This window comes from Coturnix japonica, chromosome 2 (genome assembly GCF_054131305.1).
Source record: "Coturnix japonica strain WE chromosome 2, WE-NBRP24, whole genome shotgun sequence".
Classification (NCBI taxonomy): Eukaryota; Metazoa; Chordata; class Aves; order Galliformes; family Phasianidae; genus Coturnix; species Coturnix japonica.
The window spans coordinates 87,865,714-87,889,851 of record NC_140664.1 but is presented as its reverse complement, the minus strand read 5'-3'; the positions used below and the strand labels follow the sequence as shown (position 1 = coordinate 87,889,851).

At 37.8% G+C, this 24,138-nt stretch overlaps 1 protein-coding gene across 5 annotated transcripts in view; it reads left to right on the top strand.

The window, feature by feature from the left end:
- Positions 1-24,138, top strand: part of ADCY2 (adenylate cyclase 2) — a 200,500-nt gene that overhangs the window by 46,543 nt on the left and 129,819 nt on the right. For all 5 annotated transcript variants that reach the window (XR_014942851.1, XR_014942852.1, XM_085537920.1 and 2 more), the window contains exon 3: positions 14,476-14,637. Coding sequence is in view for 3 of the 5 variants with exons in the window: in XM_085537920.1 (XP_085394046.1) it covers positions 14,476-14,637 (162 nt within the window). In the remaining 2 variants the exon portion in view is untranslated. The remainder of the gene's footprint in view (positions 1-14,475; positions 14,638-24,138) is intronic.

The following is a 24,138-nucleotide window of genomic DNA, read 5'->3' as shown; positions in this document are numbered from 1 at the left end:
GGAACAAAAATGTATCTGTTTTTTTCATTCTCAAAAAAAAGAAAAAGAAAAAAAAAAAAGGGTAGTTCCATTAACTTGTTAGACTGTATGTATCTTAGGTGGAACGTGATCGGTTTTTTTTTTAACACTTTTTGGCACTAATAATTTCAAAACATATTCTTACAGTTAGATATCTACTAAGATCAGGTGCTCGATTGGTTCTGAGTGTGTGACTTTGATAGTTATGTGGCACTGGATATATGGGGAAAAAAGTATTCTTCTCATTGTTTTGTTTACCTACAAAATTGCTATGAGAAAAAAAAAAAAAAAAAAAAAAAAAAGAACAATTAAACTTTTCCACACTTTTCCATTAATTAATTTGCTTTGTAAGAGTATATGCGGCTTTGGTAAATGATGCATCAAGATCTGTGCCCATTATGTGAAGCTTGTCTATCTAATCTCTATGATTCTGTTAGATGCAGAAACAGTGTGGTGCCAAACATTTAACTGCGTAATTCACCTAAGTTTTTCTGTGATATGTGTGGTATACACTTAGACACATTTCACTCAAAAAAAAAAAAAAAAAGGTACTGCTGTAATTCAAGGAAACTTCATAGAAAAACTCTGGCCACGTTTCTGTAATGTGGAGTGCACTGCTGTTTCCTCTGGGGATACAAACTTTTGTAAAATTGTTCTACTGAAAACTTTTATGGTGTAAAAGGTGTGAAAAGGAAGGTGTGAAACAAAATATCACAGTCCTTTTAGCAAATGAAGTCTGAAACCTTATGCAAAATAATATGTAAATTAGTGGTTAACTAATTTTAACATTTAGAACATAGTGATACATGAAACTTCATACTTGTTAGGAGACTGGACTATTTTTTCTCTGTATTCATCCTGCTGGGATTAATTAAGTTTACCATATTTAGCTAATCCTACAGCTAAGTAGCATTAGTTAGTCTTTGCAATTAGAAGATAACCACAGTCAAGAGTTTAACATGAAATCGCATCAATAGTCCATGAGTGTCTGGAGTGTCTGGGCCTACATTGTTCCTCGAATCATTTAATACTTTACAAAATTACTTATATTTAAAATTGAGGCAATCTGTATTTAAATTCAGAATTACTATAATTATTAAGTTCACTTAGGCTAAATATATTCTCCAGTGGTACTCCGTCAACAGTTTATGGGCTGGTTTGGCTCGGTTCTGTGAATAGGGGGCTGGAGGGACATCACAAAATCTGCACCTCTGGAAGGGGAAACAGGGGACCCCAAAATAATTAAAAACAGTGGCAATGATCTGAGGAGAAACAAAGTAATTTACTAAATATGGTATCAGAATGCAAGATATAATACAGTATAATTAGAATTGTAGCTAATAAATCAAATATAATGAAATATATCTGAAAGCTGTAGGCCTTACAGTAATACTGAAGTGATGTGCGCAATTAGGAAAGGGAGCAGCGAGGAGAGGCGAAGAAGAGCCTGATCAGGTGACCTTGCCAGGAGTTCAGGAGTTATATTTCTCCCCTGGGGTATGTAGTTCTTCTTTTCCAGGCAGGTACCTGGAACTGGAGCATTAACAGTTTATCTCCCAGCGCACTACATGATGTTATGATGTGGAATACCAGTAACACACAAAAAATCATACTCTCTTTCAAAATTGCTTTAAATTTTATGTGAACTTATTTTAGATACAACTACTATAATAAAGTAATATCATTTAAAACTTATGTACTGAAATGTCTGAGATTATATTTTTTTTTTACTTCTGTAACAAAGTGCATGAGCGGTAAATCCGTAGCAGAATTTCTCAGCACAAAGACATAATCTGTATTACAATTTTTAATTGATTTCCGCATTGCTGTTCTTGAAGTTTTTAAAGAAATTCACAAAAAAAGCTCTGGAGAATAACTTCAAATACATTATGACAAGATTTGAGATTGGTCTCAGTGAGCAAAAACCTGATCTAGCAAAGGGTTTTGACCCTGAATAGCACATATGCAGGCAGTGCAAGAAATTTGGAATGATGAATGTACTAATGCTGAATCAGCTTGATGGACAGGTTGAATATGTGAAAAGTTACTTCTGAGGAGAACAGAAACAAAATAAGAGAGAGGCGGAAAAGAGAAAGGATAAACTTTCAGCAGTGGCCATCTGGGGAAACCCTCAGATGAGCATCCTTCCCCATGCATCCTCTCTAGTGCAGCAGGTGGTTCTCCTAGTAATAATTTTCCTGTAGTGACTGCGTGGTTTTACCTGGGACCTGCTCAAACTCCAGAGTTGCTGTGACTATGTATTATGCTACTGGTCATGCCTGGACCATGCTTATGTCAGGCAGACCCTTTCCCATGAGTATGCACCCTAGCAGTGCTGGGTTTGCATTTGCTATGGGCATAACTGCATGAAAACAACTGAATAAGAATGAGAAAAAATATTGCTGTGGGAGGCTCTGGAATTCTTTGACCTTGTACTTTGGGTAGAAAGTTGCAGAGCTGCTAGCAGAAGGCAGGTTTCAGGGTTGCATGTAGAAAGTTCTGTGTGATACCAAGATACCAAAGTCACTGTGAAACAATCGCAGTAGTGGTAGACCTGAAAACCTTTGTTTGTGAAAAGGAGGTGTCACAGGGGTAATGTATAGTTTTTAGAAAGTGCTGTAGAACCCATTTTAGTGTCAAAATCAATTAATTGTTATGTTTTTGTGGGTTTTTCTTCCCCAAACATTTGCATAATCTTACCATAGTTTTCTCCACTTTTCTGACATCATACACATCTAGGCATTTTGTTTCTATTATTAATAACATTTTCTATGGATTTATTATGTCATATTTTGGCAGCCCTCCCACAGAAGAAATCTGTTTCTTTTAACATCGTACTCTTACAATTCTGTACACAATCACAATATTTCATGGACGTTATTGGGAGATTCTTTTGCTTGGCACTTTCTTGTGTTTCTTTTGTAGTCTGCCCAAAAATATATGCCTGGGGAAAAGCACGGTCTGCAAAAATCAGTCAGTTATCAGGTTTCTGTAAGTGGAGTCACACTGTTCAGCCATTTCTATTTACTGCATCTTTCCTTTGCAGCACATTCTGTCTTGAGCTGGTAAATGATGTTATTGATCTGTGCACTGTTGATCTGCACAAAAGAAATCAAAGCTTCATTTGTTCAGGCTCCTTACTATTCTATTTTTTTCCTAACAGATATGCTCCACTCCTTACCCTTTTTCCTTCTTCTTGTTATTTGCCCCCTATTAGAACAGTCACCACATAAAATGTCAGCTCACCAGGTGTGCTGCCCTTTGCTGACCACCTAGTGATCCTTTGTTTGACTCAAGGAAAGAAGGAATTCTGCTCTCCAGAGGGAGGGAGTATTCTCCATTATCATCTGCATGTTCCTGCTTGGTAGATAAGGTCAGGAGGAGAAGTACCCTTTCTTTCTTGCAAAGTTTTGGAATACGCTTTGCGCTCTGAAACATCTCATGCATTTCAGCATGCAGAGCTACAGTTACTGCTGTGCTGAGCTGCTGTACAATTTTGCTTCTCACTGCGACCCCTTTTTCCCGTCTTCACTTTCAAGCATTGATCTTTATGGATTCTCTGATAACCACTACCACAGAGGACTCCCAGGGCTGCCCACTGTGTTGTGCAGGCCACTTTGATGGTTGTAATATGTGGCAGTAGCACATACCCCTCAGGGCTTAGACCTCCTTCAGATGTTTGGATTGTACGTGTTCATGTCCTGGTCTTCATTAGGAAAAGCACTGTCAGCAGCTTGAGGGAGGTAATCTTTCAACTGCTCAGCACTGGCTAGGCCAAATCTGGAGTGCTGTCTCCGGTTCTGTCCTTCTTAGTGCAAGGAAGATGGGAACTGACTGGTGTGAGTCCAATGAAGACTCATAAAAACAATTAAGCATCTGGAGTGTCCTTCATGTGAGCAGAGGCTGAGAGAGCTGAGATTGTTCAACTTAAGTAAGGGAAAGCTCAGGTGAAATGTTATCTGTGTTTCTAAATACCTGATTTGGATGTGTGAGGAAAAGAGCCATGCTTTTCTCAGTAGTGCCTGCTGACAGACAGTGGGCACAAATTAAGACACGCACAACTCCATATGAATGTTGGAAAACACTTTTTTACTGTAGGCCTGGTGATGAAATAGTGGAACAGATTGCACAGAGAGGTTTTGAATCTCCTTCCTTGGAGACTTCCAAAGCCTGACTGGGCACTGTCCTGGACAATCTGTTCTAGGTGGTCCTGATTGATCAGAGTGGTAGGCCTGGTGAGCTCTGGAGATCCTGTCCAGCCTTTGGTTCTGTGATTCTGTGAAATCTCAAGCAGGTTGTTCTAGAATGCTGTCTAACCATCTGGTGTCTCTGATCTTTGTTCTAAAGGCACCTTCTGTATAGACAGATCCAGCGCAAGGGATTCAGAGGATAGGTCTTCTGATATACTGGGGGAGAAGGGATAGGAGAAGTAGGGGAACCCAGAGAGTCCCTTCAGAATCTGAAGCTTTCATGTCCCTGCTGCCCACATTGATGAGTGCATCCACAGATACATGTATCTGCAGAAGGGATTCTGAATGACCTAATATGTAGGCATTTGCAAAAACATGACTTCAGGAAAGTCTGGGAAATGATCTAAGGTGAGCAGATTCATCCTGTTGTTCTGAGCAAGGATAAGTTTTTACAGGTGCCTGGAATGAGAGTGCTGCCAGGCTCTGATTCAGCTGTGAAATGAAGGCTGCCTCTTAAAGATACTTCCTGATGTACTCATGTGTGAAGTGAGTATTGAGTGCTCTCAAAAGTGCTGTTCTGCTGGAGTACCTTTATTGAGAAACTCCTAAATTCACTCTCCCCCACTTTCAAAGAATGTATTCAATTTTTTCATCAGAAATGCTATTTAATATAATTGTTTACATATTTTGTTTTAATTTTTATTTTTAATTTATAAGAGTCTCAGTCTCTAAAGTCTTTCTGATTTATTTGCTACCGTATTTCAAATACATATGTTTATTCCTAGTTTTCCGTCAGTCATTACATCTGCCAATTTTGTTTGACCCTTGTTACAAATTAGACTTCTTTGCATTCATTTCTAGTACAAACCTAATAGCTGCAATAGAAGCTTTGAAAAACTTTAGAACAAATTTTGCTTTCCTAATGATGAGAAATCCACTGCAGCATTGGTTTTTACTGTTCCAATGGTTAATTTCCTTTAAAATTAACCTTTAAAATTGTTTTTAAAAGTGTACTTGTTTGTTTCTCACTTTGAATTTGTCTGTCAGTCCCCTGCCTTCAGAATTTTCCACTACATTGTTTTCTGCCTGTTTTGGTAGCTACCAAGTTTTAGACTTCACATAGGTTTTGTTTTAGTTAACCATATCAAGAAATAAAACTACTTGTTTCATTAATAGAAACTAGAAGTAGACACTTTTGTCAGAAAAACAGGACTGGAACGTAGGGAAAAAAATGATTATTGAATAACAATGCTACAGATGCTGCAGTGAAACTATGCTTTGTAATTTTAAACACTGAAATTAAGTGATAGGGAGAGAAACAGTAACTTAAAACTTAATTTAAAACTTAACTAGTAAGTTCCAAGAAGAACTTACCTAGAGCTTCATACTGTATAATTGTTTGGATCTGTCTTGATTTTTCCCCTTTGGAAATCCATTGATTATACTCTACTTCGGAATTCTGTGCTGTTATGTAGCATCCTTCTGAAAGGTATGCAGCTTTGACTTAGCCAGGGTTAAAGTGATTGCTACTACTGTTGTAGGTTTCTGCTCTTGATATTTATAAACAAAGCTCAAAAGGGAGGGATAGCATCGAGGAAGGATGTATTCTTTTTCTCTGGTGCTTTTCAACTGTCATATCAATGACAAAGCAAAGGCATAGCTTATTGTCATCTAATCCTGAATACACAGGCCATTTTTGGGCTACATAGAGTTTTGTGAAGTTGTCTTTTTGCTGACAGAGTCCTACCAGAATTGTATCAGGATTAATCTGTCGTCTTGGCTAATTAGACTCTTCTGTGCTTGAAACAAGACCAGTGAGATGCAGCAGAAAGAGGACAAGTAAACTGAGGAAGAACATATCAAAAACAGGTTATAGAGTGAGCCAGTCTTTTTTTTTTTTTTAATTTTTATTTTTTCTGCTTATGTATTCAGGAATAATCTCAGGGTGGGTGGAGATGATGGTTGCTAAGTCATTAAGTCCCCTTTTCTTACAGGAGGATGAATCAAATGTTGTTATAGAGCATTGGGTCACTACTGACGGTCCTTGGGTGACCCATTCCAAATCCTGTGTTCCATTTAGCAATCCTGTTCAATGAAAGAAAATATTCTGAGGCATGGAAAGCACAAGATAGTATGCAATCAGCACATTCATACATGCCTTATTGTGCAGTTATTTTATGTTGAAGTATTTGTTTTCCGGCAGTCAACCTGTTGCTGTTCTATCCTCTTTTGATAATGGTTGTGGCTAATTTTTTGGCAGAGGCTGTAATGAATGTTTGCTTCCTGATGCCATTTAAACCCAGATTTCTACACAAAGGAAATGAATAATTAGTTTGAAAGCTTCTCATGAACAAGAACAAGTGATGATTTACGGGGCTGTTTACTACCTATATGACAATCATTAAGAAGTAAAAGTTGATATTTGTTTAAAATTAGTGAGGTAAGAGTTTATTATGAACATAATTTTGTGAACACTTTTTTGTTCTTGATTTTTATTCTCAGGGTTTGTGATGTACCCATCACATGAAAAACGTATATTTTATATAAACTAAAATTTAATTTCTTGTATATTATATCTTGTTAATGCTGAAAATTGATATTTCCTCTCACAACTCCCTTCTGTTTACTAAATCTATGATGCTTTCTTTTCATAAATTGGTTGGACTTTCAATTTTTGTTCTGAAACCTTACTTTATTCTAAAGTCAAGGAAGATATTGCGTCATAAATGCTTTTTTTTTTTTTTTCTTTTTCTCTCTCTCTTTTTTTCCCTTTCTTTTTTAAATAAAGTCCCTTTGATTCTAAGCATAAGAACATAAGTAAAATTCCTGCAGGGTCAGAGCCGTTGTCAGTCTACCTCTGTATTCTGTCCCCAAGGATGTCAAGAGGAGCTGCTATTAAAAGACAGCACACAAGCTTGATTGCTTCCTGTGGTCTGCTCCTTTCGTACTTCCTCAGCATCCACAGTTGTGCTAGAAATGTCAGAGGGTACGTCCCTGCCCTGTCTTTTTATTACTGGGTTATGGACAAGTAGTCCAGGAATTTGTTTAATCTCTTTTGAACATGCTGGTACACTCTGACCTCCTGTGGTGCTAAGTTCAAGAAGTTCATGGTCTGGTACCTGAAGATGTACTTTCTTTTCATCTGTTTTAGATCAATTCTGTAGTATCATTGAGTGCCTTTTGTTCCATTATTGCAGGGTTCAGTGAACAACAGGCCCACCTTTACCTTATCTAACACTTGCATAATTACTTTTCAGAGGTCATTCGGCATAAGAAGGTGATTTTAGCACTCAAGGAATTTTTTAAAGCGGGGAGCATTTTCTGTTCTTTGAATGTTACCTGGCTTTTTTAAGTCAGAGGGTTTGTTTTCTGGAATTCAAAGCGTGGAGTTTTTTACATTTTTACATACAGTCTGTGTTTTTTTATAAATACCCTTCTGACACCTTAATACAAACACTGTACTAAATCATGAACATAGTAATTGCAGAAAATTTGTAAGATTAGTAGATTATGTCAATTATGTTATGGAATTTAGTTATTTGCTTAGGAAAACTAGTGTATCATCTTTTATACTATTTTATACATAGACAGCCTTTGAAATCAGTAGCCATGATCCAAGCGTTATTCTTTCCAAGAGAAAATTCTTTAATTACCTATTAATACTCTCTTTACACAATTAATGTCTGAAAGCAATTTTATAATGTGTTGGTCCACTTAGTGAGAATATTTGCAGTCTAACCATTTAATTATAGGATCAGAGTTTTCTTGAATATACTGTGAAAATGTAGTGCAGTTTTCCTTCAGTTTTCCTGTCATTACGTGTTTTCAAGAGGCTGTCCTGAACCACAGTTACTTCATTAACTATTGCCCTACTAATGCTGTGTGTCCAGAGCAGTGCTTTTCCATAGTTCAGAGTGAAACAGCACACTTGGATTTACTTACATTTGTCAGCATTGAGATATTGTACTCCCCAAGGGGAAATTGTTCTGAGTAGCACTGAGCTTCCATATGCCTAACAAGTTATGATTAACCTGTTAATGAATGCTTACTAGCTGTGGAAACAGTGAGTCATAGTTGGAACATAAGTTGTATAACATGAGTGTTTAGTATATTTGTGATACAGTTGTTCTCAGTGAAAAAAGCAACAGCTCCTGTGTTACTGTATTTGCAAAGAAGCACAACTTAGAGTGGAAAATAAGTTAAACTTTCAACTCCAAATACCTTTCAGGATTAAGGCAGTGTCACTCAGAAAAGCAGATGTCAACACCGGTGGGTTGTTCCATGGGACTCAGACCCTCTACAATATATGGCATTGGAGTCCAAACCAGGGATCTATCCAGCAGTCATATCTAAGAGCCACAAAGTATTATCTACTTCAGGCCAGTTTTCCTAGGTCACAGTCATTTGTATGATTCAGAGCCTGAAGAGGCTGGCACATGTTTGGAGATGCTGTGACAAAATAACCATTCAGATTTGGGTTGATTTTTTTTAAGAAAGAACTACTTTGCAATGAAAATCATTCTATTTTGCTACATGTGTAGAAATGCATAGCTATTGCTTTATGCTGTGTCCTATATCAAGAATGAATTTCTGTGAGTGATCATGATTGCTAGTGATATCCCACACTGGGTTGTCATTGGGCCTGTTGGTGTACATTCACTCAAGTCACATCACTTCAGCAATCTGTATTGGAAGTTCTTCTGCACTTCTTAAAGTAACTGCTTAAAATCTGCAGGAAAAAATATTGTCCATTACAAACCCATGTAGTCAGCCAAATTATGGTAGCTCATCGTCCTTTAGATTGCTGTGGAAAAGAACACCCACTTACATAATTGATGAAAATCTGGCACTTCTGAGAGAGGAGATGCCCAGAGCAGCAAATGCACTCAAGGCTGGATAAGCTCTGACAGCCAAGAATCATGGGCAGAAGTCCTGGATACCTCTCAATCAAAGCTGGAAAATCACAGGCTTCCCTGCAAGACATTAACCAAAAGTGAATGCTGTGTGCCCTGATGTGTAGCATCAGTGCCCAAATACTCATCTCCAGGGTATGGAAAATGATAAGCTTGTCAGAAAAGCCTGAGAATCAAATTTCTAAAGCAATCCAAGTTCATATCAGGACAAAAAAGCATGTTTTGACTAGTTAGTGGCAGTGATGACTCACATCAAACATTGCTTCCAGCACAATTTCAAAGCAGCTACAGGCTTTGTGGTTATGGCATGCTTTGGTGGAACAGTTTGCTTTTAATAGTGTCAAAAATAGTACACCGTAAATTAATACTGCATTTACTGATGGGTACACATGCCAAGTGTAGACATGCAGTGACACCTATTAGCAATGACAGCTTTTGGTTGGCCCTGAAATGGTCCGACTGTTGGACTTGATCTTTGAAAGTCTCTTCCAACTGAACTATTCTGTTCTGTACTGTTCACTCTTTCAGTGGGATAGCCAAATTCTTCAGAGCTTGGTGTCACTTTGCATTAATATTTATATATGTTAATATTTATATAATATTTATATATTCTGTCAATTCTTAGAAAAAGATCATGAAAAAAGTCAAAGGCTGTTGTTCATTCTATGACTCGGTCCTGAAATCCCAACTCTTTCTATCTGAAGAACCACTCTACACAGAAGTTTTGAGTATCATCTTCTGTAGAATTGAGCTTATATGTAGAGACATTTGAAATACATTGATTGTTCCCAAGCTTTACGTATTTCTTATGTGTGTTCTAAAGATGAAAGGTAAAGACATTGTATTTCATGGTACCTGGAGAGAATACTTCTGTTCCATGGTGAAATTGAAAAGGAACTTCTGTGATTGACAGAGCTCTCAACTTCAATCGTTAAACCATTGCTGGAAATAGAGAACAGGAATGTTGCCAAGAATCAAGAGCTGTGAATATGAGCATTTTATATGAGAGATTCTGTTTTAGCAATCCAAAGATGACTGATGCCTCTTGTATCTTCTCAGACCCAAGTTCCAGGACTATGTGTTGGCTATCTTCTGATAAACATTAAGCATCTGGTGTTTATCTATATGCCAATATAAGAATTGGCAGATCAGTTTGTTTTCAGTTGTTCTTTTACATGATTGTAATCCAGCTCATCCTATTTGATACTGAGTAACTGAATATTTGAAGTGAAAGAGCATCCCCCTGGTCATCCCTCTGGACTACTGCAAGGCCTTTGATATGGTCATGCATCACATTCTTATTCAAATTGGAGAGAGATGGATTTGAAGGGTGGACTGTTCAGTAGACAAATAATTGGCTGCAAGTTAACAGCCAGAGAGTTGTGGTCAGCAGCTCTGTGGCCAGATGGAGGCTGATGATGAGTAGTGTCCTTCAGGGTTCTTTCTTGGAACCAGTGATCTTCAACATGTTTATCAGTGAAATAGATGGTGGGATTGAGTATACTCTCAGGAAGTTTGCTGATGACACCAAGCTGAGTGGTGTGGTTGATTCAACAGAAGGGAAAAATGCCAGTCAAGGGAACCTGCCTGGGCAAGCTGGGAAAAAAGGACTTCCATGGGTCTAGATGAGTTTCAAAGATGCCAAGTGCAAAATGTTGCATTTGAGTTGGGACAGTCCGAGATGTGTACAGACAGTGAGAAGAACAGCCCTGCTTTAAAGGACTTGGGGGTCTCAGTGAATTAAAAATGTGGCATGAACTAGAAGTATGCACTCGTATCCCTGAAGGCCAACAGTATCCTGGGCTGCATCAAAAGAGTGGTGATTATCTCCTTCTGCTCTGCCCTTGTGAGGACCCACCTGGAGTGCTTTGTCCAGGCCATGAGGGTCATGTAGAACTGTTGCAGAGGGTCCAGGGTGCTGGAGTACCTCTCTTACGGAGAAAGGCTGGGGGAGCTAGGCTTTTTCAGCCTGGAGAAGAGAAGGATTTAGGGAGATGACATTGCTGCCCTTAAAGGGAGCTTATAAACATGAGGGAGACCAACTTGTTACACAGGCAGATAATGAGAGGAAATGGGAGAACAGTTTAAAGCTATAAGAGAGGAGTTTAGATTAGATGTTTTGAGGAAGTCCTTCACTGAAAGGGTGGTGAAATGCTGGCACAGCTGCCTGGAGAAGCTGTGGGTGCTATATCTCTAAAGACATTCAAGGCCAGGTTGGATGGGGATCAGGGCAGCTGAGCTGGTGGAGGGCAGCCCTGCCTGTAGCAAGGGCAGTGGAGCTAGGTGATCTTTAAGATCCCTTCCAATTCAAGCCATTCTATGACTTTATGATTCTGTGATTCTAGTTTTATGATTCTGTGAATGCATAGCATTAAGGGGGAGTTTGTAGTAGTGGAAGGTAAAATTCTACATTTATTTTAACCAAGGAAAGAAGTGGAGTGACTTACAGAAATCTTACTTGTTCTTAACAACATTACAGAAGTGGAGTCAATGTTCTCAGATACAGCTGAATATTATGAAAAATATTACAGTGTATCACTTTTTTTCTTTCTTTCTGTATTTTGTAGTCTATTTTATGTTAAATTGCAGCAGCATTGTATTTTACCTTATATCCACTGTTGAGTTTTAGTACCTGTTATATATCGCATGAGTCAGACGGATTGTGTAGTCTGGCTATATAATCAAGCCATATTCAAGTATATAAAATACTCAGATCCTGTTTTTTGTTGTTTTTGTTGTTGTTGTTGTTGTTGTTTTGTTTTCTAATAACAGGATTTTCACAAATATTCAAGTTACTTCTGCCCCTAGGTATAAACTTGGGAACAATGAAACCTTGTTTTCAAAGTCCCTGAGATGTGGAGGCATTCAGAATATTTCTACCAGAACAGGAGCTCAGGGTTCTTCTTAAACCTTTTTTTTTTTTTTTTTAAAACAGGAGACGTGTCTGAGACAGCTGGCGTTACATACCTTTCTGGTATTTAGCCTCTGGTTATGTTATGTCTGTATTACAAGACCTTTCACTTTTGTTCTTACTGCTTAAGTCATTCAGCTTCCTTCCCAGTGCTGACACCTTTTATCAGGACATAGAAGAAAATGAGACTGCCTTAACATGATTTATTTTCATCAAAATCACATTTGCTTTTACATGTTTTTCTTAACTCTTACTATACTTGCTTATGTGGTTTTTATGATTATTAGGTCTGTTATTGCTCCAGAAACTGAATCTAAACCAACCAGTTTTTAGTTCCATTTAATCCCAGCTTTTCAAAGGCATTTCCCTCTTCCAGCCTGACAGAACATTCTACATCTTTCCCAAGTTTTGAGATGACAAAGTTAGTTCTCTCAGTATCACAGCTGATTTTTACCAGGCCAGGATAATTTTTAAACAGTATACTTGCATAATCCTTCTCTTGTTTAGACAAGGTGTTTTAAACCCTTTCTTTATGGTTGGTTTTATTAACATCTGATCACAGCTAAAGCTTTCAGAGAGGAGTGAAGAGATATCAGGTGCTTCTGTTTTCTTATACTATCAGCTGATAGATTGAAAGAGTACAGTAACAAAGATTTTTTGTGGGTTATTTTTGTGTGTGTGTGTGTGTGGTTTTATGTTTGTTTGTTTTTTAACTTTATTTTTCTTTCAATCCTTTGTGGTTCTATTTTGTTTTGTGCTCTGAACATTTTGTTTTGGCTCTGTCCCTGTTTGTGTCTACTTCTGTGTAATTGCTGAAGAGCTTGGGCTTCTGTCCGATTGGTCTTTTTCTGTCCTTCCTGGATGTGGTGGTAATATGTTTTTGTACTTCCAGGGTATGCCAGTTATCATTTATATATCTGGTTGCAGAGCAGGTTGGGCAGGAAAGCAGTGAGGTGCAAACATGGGCTGTGGAAGATCCAATTAAAAAAAAAAAAAATAAGATAAGACTGTGAGAGGAATGCAACTGCAGTACAAAGCAGTGAGACTTGAGCATAAGGGATGATTGGGCAGAACCGAAAGGTAATTAGGAAGTAGCTGGATTAATCTTAATGGAGGAATTAAGAAAAGATGAGTGGAGAATAGAAGTGGAATTCCTTCTCCATCCCATTCCTTCTCCAAGATGGGGAAGATGGCTCCACATTCTGGCAGGTACACATATGTTAGGGTTCAGTTTTGGTTGTGGAGTCATCACATGCAGGCGTGAAGGAAACAAACTGACAGTGGGAGAAGTAAGCTGCAATTTATTATTGCTGATAGATACTTGGGAACTGTCTGAGTTGAACACTGCAGTTGTAGATGGTAGATGACGAACAGATTGATAAGCCAACTAAAATGAATGGAAAGGCTTACTTAGGAACATAATACACAGACTTACATGTTTCGAGAAATGCCTACTTAAGTATTCAAAATCTTTCAGATCCAGTTGTGCTTTCTCAAATATGTGATGGAGTTTGAAACCATGTACCATCAAATACATAACCTTTGCACGCATAATGAAGAAGTATCTTTTGCTGGTACAGTCTGGGATTTGCATATGAAGAATTAGTTCCACAAAATTAGTGTGGATAATAGCATCCTTTTCCAAGAAGCTATCAGTAATCTCTGCTTATGGGCTGTGGGTGTCTGAAATTGATTTCCATGTCCAAATATATTTAGTGTTTTAATGGAATTTGACATACATTGTGTAGATACACAGAATGCTTGTCTGAATTGGGGATTTTGGTATAATCTTGTATTGTAATTATTGTATATAATTTATACAATACTGTGTATTAAATTTTGATGTTTTCGTGCATCAGGGTGAACAAAATCTTTCTGCCTTACAATTCCTTAGACCCCATGGAATGATTTGGCAAAGTAATTGTTTTGCATTGCAGCTTTTAATCAGAAACTACTAATCACACGTGAACTATGCTCTTAACTGTAAACAGGATGGTCAATAAATAAGACCTTGAAAAAACAAACTTAAAATCAATTTTGAAACATTATAATGCTGTGAAGAACTACACTCTTAACTGTAAACAGGATGGTTAATACAATAAAACCTTGAAAAAACAAACTTGAAAAATCAATTTTGAAATGTTAGAATGCTGTGAATTTCTTTAATCTTTAAGATGAATCTTAAAAATATACTTTTAAAATTAAATATAATGCAGTTTCTCCAACATTTTCTTAAATTAGTTGTCCAAAATCAGCTTTCCTTAGTAGTTAACAGAAACTTTCTTGTATTAAAAAAACACCAAAACAAACAAACAAACAAAACCACAAAACCAAACAGTGTATAACTTTATTCTGAAGAGAGTTTAAAATTAAATGTTACTTATTGAATGTTATTACAGAGTGAATTTGACATGCTTCTTTTTTGTCTTGTTGTCTTGCACAGGTATCATTTTTCTTGTTCATTATTTTTGTGGTGTATACCATGCTGCCCTTCAACATGAGGGACGCTATAGTCGCCAGCGTCTTGACCTCTGCATCTCATACGATTGTGCTGAGCGTCTGTCTATCAGGTACAGCTGTTATAAAGGAGCACTTGGTTTGGCAGGTAGGTGCTTTGTGAAATTAATGATTAATTACATACTTAATATGCTAGTAAATGAGAACATGAGTTTCCCAACTGGTGCTTCTCCATTTCTGAATTGCCACAGGCACAATTCATAGCTAGCCACTTTCTAATCCTGAAGCTGTCAGTAATGTTACGTCTTGCTGAAACACACCCTTAAGTGTTAGAATCTGCAGACACACACACAGTGCTTACCACTGTTAAAATTGTTGTTGAAAATAAAAAATTCTGTGATACAGCCATAGTCTAGTAGGTGTATTGCCACACATCTACATAAAACACTTTGCTTCTTTCCTCACCTCTTCAAAGTCAAAGTTGTAGGCTTAAAAATTTTTTTTTTTCCATGTAAAAGTGTTGTTTTTGACTCAAAAAATCCATTTCTCCTTAGAGTAGTCTCATCTGGGTTTGCTGGAATGAGATTGCCCTCTTGAAGTCCAACGTAGGGCTTGTCCTCCTTCTGTATTTCTCAGCCTTTTATTGGAATTTTACAGCTCCTCTTGGCCAGGCTCGCTGATTGAAGAGCGCAGACTGGCTGCAGACATAGTGACATTTAGAGAATGCACCTGCATTTGCAGTTGGGTTTTGGCTTGTAACTGAACTCTGATCATTTTGCTGGAGCACATATCACAGAGGAATGATTAAAAAAATATTACTCCAAATAGTGGGAGTTGTTTTTCCTCTGTGTTCTGGAGAATGTCTTTCAAATGGTGAAATAATACATTTTTTCTCATGGTACAGTGATGGACCTAGGTATCCTTGTTAGAGATCTGTAAAAAAGAGTAAAATATAAAAAGTAAATTTCATTTTGAAAAGTATGTATGTGCTTTTTTCTATATTTATATAATCTAAGGGAAGCAAAATTATTTTAACTTTTGGATCAAAAGTGCAACAAGGCTTAAACGTAAATACATTTTTATAAGTCTACCAGAAGAACAAGGGAGGAAGGCATTGTCTTATTTCTTCCAAGCAGCATGAAATATAAAACAAGTAGTTTTGACTTGCCATTTATGTCATCTTTGTTTGAAAAACATGCCTCAAAACATAACCAAAATTACACTGAATTTACAAAAGTAAATTGCCTTGTAATTAGTAGTTCAGGAAGGCACATTTTATTTTCAGACATGGCTGCAGACGTGTGTTATCTGGAGTATTGCAGTTGAAGTCTGATAAACAATAGATATTCTCCGTAGAAATATTCAAATAGTGAGATATGTGGCTTTTCATTTCTCCTCATAATTTAGGTTAGTTGTTATTTGTTGCTGAGCTTGCTGAATGGTGCTGTATGCTAAGCAAGAGCCACGGTAATCTGCAGTCAAAATATAATTTTAATAATTTGCTGATATCGTTATTGTTGATTGTATTTGAATAAGCTAAGGAGATTTTTATTCTTGGTTTCACATTGACTTGTAGGTTCTAGTTAGGATTTCAAAATTCCTTCCCATTCCTTCCCTAAGTTTTAGTTTAGAGATGCTACTTGTGGAATTTATTTATTTTTTATGTTGCATGGGAAATTGGTAATCACAGCCTGAACCTCTGATTAATCAGCTGAGGCAAGTTTCAGGTCAGCTGGAGAGCACAGGTGAGGGTAATTCAGCTGTGCTCCTGGAAGGGGTGGAGCCTGACTCCACCTCCTCTAGACCACATTTAAGGGCTGACTACCACTGAGACAGCATCTCTTTGAGTGAAAAACACTTGCTTCAGTGTTTTTCAGCAGACTGAAGGTCTCTTTTGGGTGAGTCTTTCCTTTAAGTAACCTTTTGGATACTTATCACCACCTCTCTTGTACCGTCTTTGCATTATTGTTGCTATACATCACTGTACATCTGCCCATTAAAATTAGGTACAACTAAATCAAGGCTTTCAGAGATATTACATTTCAGAGATAATATCTTTAGAATCAAATGTAATAAATTATGGACTCTCTTGCGTCTTTGAGCCTTTTTGTAGCCTCTAGTTTCTTTCAGAAAGAGTGGAATCTTTGAGCACTTTGTGCATTTGTTAAGAGTATTAAATTTCTAAGATATTAATAATTTTCTCTTTCCTCTTCACAATATGTATTGAGTGTTCTTTATGCTTTGGTAGTTAATGAAAGTGCTGAGTGCACCGAGCTGTCATGGATGTTGGGCTGGGTCACAGAACGGACTCAACACCATTATTACAGCTCACTGTGCCCTCTGTGCACATTTAAATGACAGCTTATACTCTGTGTTAGCAGAAAAATTCTTTGTGTTCTTTTATTTGAAATGATTAAATAGAAATGAAATGATTGGATTACAGATATTGATTATAGCAAAAAGAAATAATGTTCATCAGTGATATGCCTCAATTTGGCATAGGATAAATATATGCAATTAATAAAATCTGAAGTGGGGTATAGTTATTTAAAAGGGTTGGAATGTTGAGGTGTTTTTTTTTTTTTTTTTTTTTTTTTTTTTTTTTTTTTCCTGACAAAAAAGAATGTTGTTGAGGCCTGAAATGAAGTTGTTTCACAGAGCTCAGTCACTAAAGCCCCAGGATGAGGAACTGGCAGTACACTGACATTTGAAAGCTTAGAAAAACACATTCAGGGCTGAGCTCAGTAAATCCATGCTTAGGGAGCTGCACTGAGCTTTGACAAAAATATATTATTTTGATTTCAGGACTACTGGTCCGTCTCAGTAAAATAGAAAAAAAAAAAATAAAAAAATACATGCAGTGAATGTGGTCTTTTTTCTTCTTTCTGGCAGGGTTTTTTTGTATTATATATATTTTTTTTCTGTAGAGAGGGAGCTAGTATGTGCTGAAAAAGCAAAAAACTAATAGTATAACAAACCTTCTGGTGGGTAAAAAACAGATTTAGTATAAAGAATGCGTATATCTAGCATATCTAGCACATATCCTTCTGTAAAGTATATGTGCATCTCCTTTAAAACTGTTTTCTATACTATTTCTAGACTGATTACTGAGTTTTTTATTCTCTGGACTGAATAATTTTTTTCAGTCTTTTTATATAGTGAATTCTCCTTGCTTTCTCTTCCATCTGGTAGCCCCCTTCTGGACTTTTTTCAATTTTTTTTTTTTTTTTTTTCTCTCAGCATCTTCCAATCACTCTTGCTGTTAACCTGTAGCATTTTAGAAGTTATGCATACCTTTAGTCCATCAGCAGAAGAAAGTGGGTGTTCAGATGTATGTGTTTATGCTGAGCTTAGGCAGACCCTATCTTACTGATTTTGCCATTCCTTTTTGTTGTCTTTTGTCAAGTTTTACACCTGCAGTTGGCTTCAATAAAACTGAAGGGTTTAGTATGCCTTGATTATCAAGTGTTGGTTGTGGTCAGGGGTAAACATTTCATGCTGATGAGAAAGTTTACTTCTTCACTCTTTCTTATATGACTTGTGTGTACTTTCTGGGGAGATGGGATCATCCCTGTTGTTAGGTTTTTCATTGATGGAGACCTTCTATCACAAATCTTGACATTTTTTTCCATTGTTGCTGAAAGTTAGTGTTAAAATCTTCCTCTTTCCTAGTAGGAATTTGTCTGGCTTTGTTATTTGGCTTTCATCTGCTAGACTTGCAGACCCAGTAGTATCCAATTTATTTATCTCTCAAGGGAGTACTTGTAGACTATCATGAATTCATCTCATAACCTTTTTATCAGTAATTTTTTTTTTTTTTTTAGGCAACCTTAATCAGTTGCCTGCTTTTATACTAGGTCAGCCCTTCATCCTTCATCACTTCTTTTCTCTTCTCTTCTTCTCTTTTCTGGGTCCTTCCTTGTCATGTCAATATCTTCCTTGCAGTGTGGATGTTAGCATTAAGGAGCACTCCAGGAGTGACTGCAGTGGTGCGAAATGCTGAGCCCACAAGGGGGTTACTGTGTGGTGGTGCTCAACATGGATACATGGTCTCTGCTGTAAATCCTCAACTACTCTGCTTGCAGCTCTGTGCAGAGCTGAATGCACAGAAATGGGATCTTTGACAGCAAGGAGGAAAAAAGTGTCCCATGCGCCAGCTTCAGTTTATAAAAAAGCAACTGTGTATCTATGTGGATTTTTTTTTTTCCTATTGACAGTATTAATCCTACCCCTATCTAGGCACATGATCTGGAATCCAGGTCTCTCCCTCTTTGCACACGAACATCTCACTACTATACAGAGAAGCAATAATGTGGGTTTTCTGTATACTTCTGGCAGCCTTGTGGTCAGGACCACTGCGAAACACATCTCTATTTATGCTGTTAAGGCATTTGGCTCAGGCGGCCTCAGTGGCTCAACATCCTTTTCAGTTACTGCTGGAATGAGAAGCATTTCACTGCCATCCCTTACCATAAACACATAACCTATTTCTCCCCAAACCAGAGCAGATTTTGATCAAATAGTTGAGGTTTTCTTGCTTTATTATCAACTACTCAAACATTCTGATCTCACAATGGGCTGATACTATCAGTAAAGGCCTTTTGTTTTTAATTCATTAAAAATAAGCTAACCAGTAACCTTAAATGTGCCAGATGGTTGTTGTTTTTACTCTCTCAACAAAATAATTTATTAGTTTGTAATCCTTTTTCCTAGCTATACATAGATATTTTCCAAACTTTGGCTAACTCACTACAAAATGTCACTCCATGTTTTTTCTTTAAACTAGTATTCTAGTATTCCTGACTTCTCAGATTTGTTTTTGAAAGGGGGCTGCTCCTGGCAGCACTGAACACATGGTCCCTTCTAAAAGCACAAATCTGTAGCTGTGTCAGCACGTATGTACACTCTCACACAGTTTTAGACTGTGTTCAAGAAAGCATATAGAAAAAAGAAATACATTGAAATAAATTAAGTAGTGTTTGATTTTTAACTTCCATTTCCAGTTCCTTTCTGCTAGCCTGGATACATTTTAAGATGGTGTTTGGTTCTGGCAGACAAAAACAGATGCTAAATAAAAATTATTTTAATATTGGGTATGTTTGAATTGAGAAGTACAAGGGCCACATATGCAAGCTTTTGTGCATTTACCATCAGATGGTTTGAAGTCTCTTATTTCAAGATGAATTATAGCCTATGTGCTAAGGACAGAAAAAGATGGAGCCACTGCCGTATACTTATGTGATCTATTGGTATATGCATCCTAACTAGAACCCTTAGTGATATTTTCTGCTTGACTTCTGATTCATGACCCCTGCTTTTTTTTTATTTATTTCAAGATCCATAGTGACTAAGAAATTGGTAATGGTAATCTAAAAATAAAGCTATATTTCCTGTTTTTTTTTGGTTGTTGTTTTGTTTTCCCTCCCCTATTGTTTCATTTTGTTTGGGGAGAGGTTTTTTTTTGTTTGTTTGTTGTTTTTTTTGTTTTTTTAAATTTAGCAATTGGGCAAATTATTCCTTCTGTCATGGATTTTGTCAGCTTTGAATTGAAAGCTTTTTTGCTCTCTGTTCCCAGCAACCACCTTGTTCTTGTACAGAGAGGTTGGTGGCCTTTTGAACCCTGATTCTGCAGGCTGGAATGGGACCCCACCTGTTCATTAAAAACATAGGTAGATTAAATCTTGTAGTTACTCAAAGTGAGGCAGGTAGTTTTGATAGCACGTGGCAGGTCTTCCTCCTTTTGGCTACTTAACAGTCTGTTGTTGGGGTTCTAGTGGTTGGCTCATGAAGAGTTTCCAGCCTCTGTGAGCTTTTATTAGTTACATCAGAAAACCACACTGGTATAGCTGCCTCTCTTTGATTCCTGAGACTGCTGTAACTTACGCTGTCCTGTCCCAGGAACCCACAGCAGTGCAGTCCTTTTGTATTATGTTCTGTATCTGCTCTCTTCTAAACCTACCAGTGGTTTTCCACTGCGTTACATTTTTTTTCTAAATTTTTAAAAACAAGCTCTGTATGGACAAATCATGTACTTTTTCAAGGGAAAGTGGTTTGTCTGATAATGATCTTTCTTTCACAAAACTCTGCTGTACTTTATTCAGTTTTCTTATTACTATCATGCTTTTCATGATCTTCTTCCTTCAGAAATTGTTCAGAAGTCTGACATAACACTTGAGTGAGTCTAGCTGGGCTATAATTGTTTAGATTTTCTTTCCTCATGCATCTCCAGATTTGGTGTTCTTTAATTGTTTGTTATCGTGTTTAGATCATGCACTGCTGCACCTGTTGCAAGGACCTACTGCTGCTCACAGCATCACTCTGCTTCCCTTGTCCTGCAGATAGTTATTGTGGTGTGGAGGATGACTTCAATAGACAGACAAGTATTGCTCTGGCAGCCCCATCCTTCTTCCCTTTTTAGTTGTGCGCTGTTAATATCCTCTAGTGAGAACACAGCTACATATTGATGTCATGTATACCCCCACCCAGCAGCTGAGATCAGACTCTTAGCAGCTGTCTTGGGATCCCAGTCTCCCTAGTGGCTGGCACGTGGACACAGGCACCTTCCAGTCTGCAGCCCTGCTCTGGCCAGACAGGACTCCTCTGTCCCCTCTGTAGCAAGGTCTGTCCGTTAAGTGCACCTCACCCTTCCCAGCTCCCAGGCCACATCGCTAAGCTGGCTTTGGTTTGGCATGTGCTGGTTTTCACATGTGGACTTGCACACCTTACTTCAGTTGCTGCCAGGGGGCCCAGTGCCCATGGCCTGGCCCCAGACCTGTGTACACACACTTGCATGTAGAACAGAGAATGCTTTACTCAGGAATAGAAGCAGAAGTCAGCAGACAGGACAAACTGTGCTGACCAGGCCCAAGGCATGGCCAGGCAAATGTATAGACCAGTATCTGGCTTACACACAACCGATCCCTGTCATCTTCTTAGCCCTCTGTTTTTCCAGTCTTCTTCCTCTCCAAATCACCTTGGTGCTTCCCTTCCTTTGCCTTTTGTTCCTCCCCTAACCATCCTATAATAAGTGTTGCCTCACCCTGCATCCCCTAATGTGTCCCAACCCCCCTGGCACTGACCTCTCTTAGTCAGAAAGGTGCTCTGGAAAGTTGCTTTCCATGACTTGTGGGGATGGGTTTTCCATCTGGATGCTGGGACTGAAGCTGCCCTGGGGTGGTGCTGGGATGGACCCAGGCAGGGTATCCCATCCTCTGAGCCCTTAATTCAAGCTCTCACTTGTCTTTGTGCTCCTATGGGCTTGTGCTAGTAGGATGGTGGTGGCTGGTGTGGGCCTGGCAGTACAGTGGTGCTGCTAAGGCTTCCCTGTTGTTGTCAGTCTGTGCTCCTCTCTGTGTGTATGTGTGCAGATTTTTATTACTTAACCATAATTACATGATTATTTCTAGCAAGATTCAAACTGATGTTTAACAGGTGCTTTGCAATTCATACATGAAATCTCTGAAAGAACCATTCTGTATTTAAATTACAAATATTTACTTTGATCTAGTCAGCTTTTTCAGCATTAATAACACTTTTTTTCACTGTTATTAGTACTTCTTATGCTTTTTATATCTCGTCAGCTCCTAGAAATAGATGTAACTGGTGATATCAGGCAGTGGGCCAAGTTTTCAAATGTGAGAAACATTAATATGGCATGTATGTAGTATGCATTGGGATGGTCTAAGCAGCATGCACCATAAAGGTCTATATGTTTCATTTAAACTCTGTTAATTGAACATCTTTGACAGGTGTTGATATTTAGATCAAATGTTTTCTTTAGCACGAGCAGCATGGCAGCAAAATACTAAACACAAAGTATCAGTATTGACTGGATAAAAAAAGAAAATGTACTGCTCTAAGGCTCAGAAATAGAAAGCTGGTTTATGCTGTTGTGCAGATACAAGACAACATGTTTATAGAAGGAAAGGCTAGAGAGAAAGACAGTGTCTTTTAGTATGTGGATTATTATGTAACCTGTGAGGCTGAAGATACACAGTGAAAGCATAAAGCAGTCGGGAATTTTAGTAGTCTAAATGGCTAAAGGCTGTGGGTTGAATTTATCTTACAGTATAATTCTACCTGGAATGCCACTTTTTGAAGGAAAATGGCTGTTCAGGAAGATAATGCAGCTCACCTCTAGCTTTTTACTGCAATTATACAAATGGAGTTGCTGTTATTGCTGCAGGAAAGACAGAAAATGGTGACTGCTGCTGAAGGAGGAAGGCTATATATTATATATACATATTATTTTTATTTATGTTTATTTGTAGCAGCAGCTACTGTTGTCCCATCCCTCTTGCTTTTTTCCCTTCTCTCTCCTCACCGCAGCAATGCTCTGGCTCACCAAGTTGTGCAGCAGCTGCCAACATGTTCCAGAGGGGAATGCTGTGCCTTGCATAGTCTGATACAGTAGGCATATTTTTATGGTTGCACATTTCTTTCCCCTTGATTCTCTGCTTAAATCTGGGCAGGTATAGAAATGCCAGCTGCTATGCTTTTAATTCGTTTTTACAATCTGTAGATAACTCTGGATTTCACTTCTTCAATACAATCTGCACATTTTAGATATGCTTATGAGAAGCCCACTTGCCTAGGAGAGTATAGATGTGTAGGAGAATGCATCATTCCCTTTTGTACTATTCAAGCATTAGCATGGAAAATGTGAACAGCCTCCAAAACGCTGTGAGGAGGAGACCTGCAATATTTCTTGTCCTAAATCTACTAAAATAAATTGTAACCTTTAATTTTCCAATATATAAACTTATTTGATCGGGAAGCCCCCACTACTTCACTATCTTAACTATATTGTAAAATGTCTGTGGTATAAGTCTTGCTCTTGTGGCTGTTATGCTTCTGTGAATGTAAGCTGGTGAAGACTGGAAATTCCAGTACTTCTAGATTAGAACAGAAAGCAGTGTGATGTACCAGCCATACCTTCCTCTCTTGTAGTATAGTGCTATAGCAACAACTACATACTCATCATATGGAATATGTTTTGAAAGGGAGTTATATGTTGTATTCTTTTAATAATGATTTTAACATAAATTGCTTAAAAGTGAAAAGATAATTCCTAATGTTGTTGTAGTGTCCATCTAGGTAATTTTTCTAGAGCAAGGAGTAGTTAATTCCTTTAAGTTATTGTTAGATTTGCTATTTTCTTCCATTTTTATAGATGCTGTCTAGCTCTTTCAGTTATGTCATATTTTATGGCTTGTATTCTGTGTCCAATTTTAAGTGAATTACTTCTTACAGCAGCTGAAGCATAAAATTGAGTGAGATACTCACTGTAGACAGGATGCCTCCTCATTTTATATAGTCATAGGCTTGTCATCTATTCTTGTACATTGTTTTCAGGTATTCAGGAGTGGCAAAATGCCTCTCACTGTCAAAATGTGGATACACTTCCCTATCATGTCAGCCAGTTTCAGTGCAAAATAAAGCAGGCGGGATCAGGAGCACAGACACCTTGTGCTATGAGTTTGACAATTAAGAATTCATCTGTCATACCATTTTCCCCAAATGACTGACTTCTTGAAGTTGCATGGTTCAGTCTTCAACCTGTTAAGATATGTGGAATAGGTATGGTCTTATTTGCCCTCTGCTCCACTGCAGCACCTTGGTTCTCAGCTGATGGCTAAGCACAGGCAGT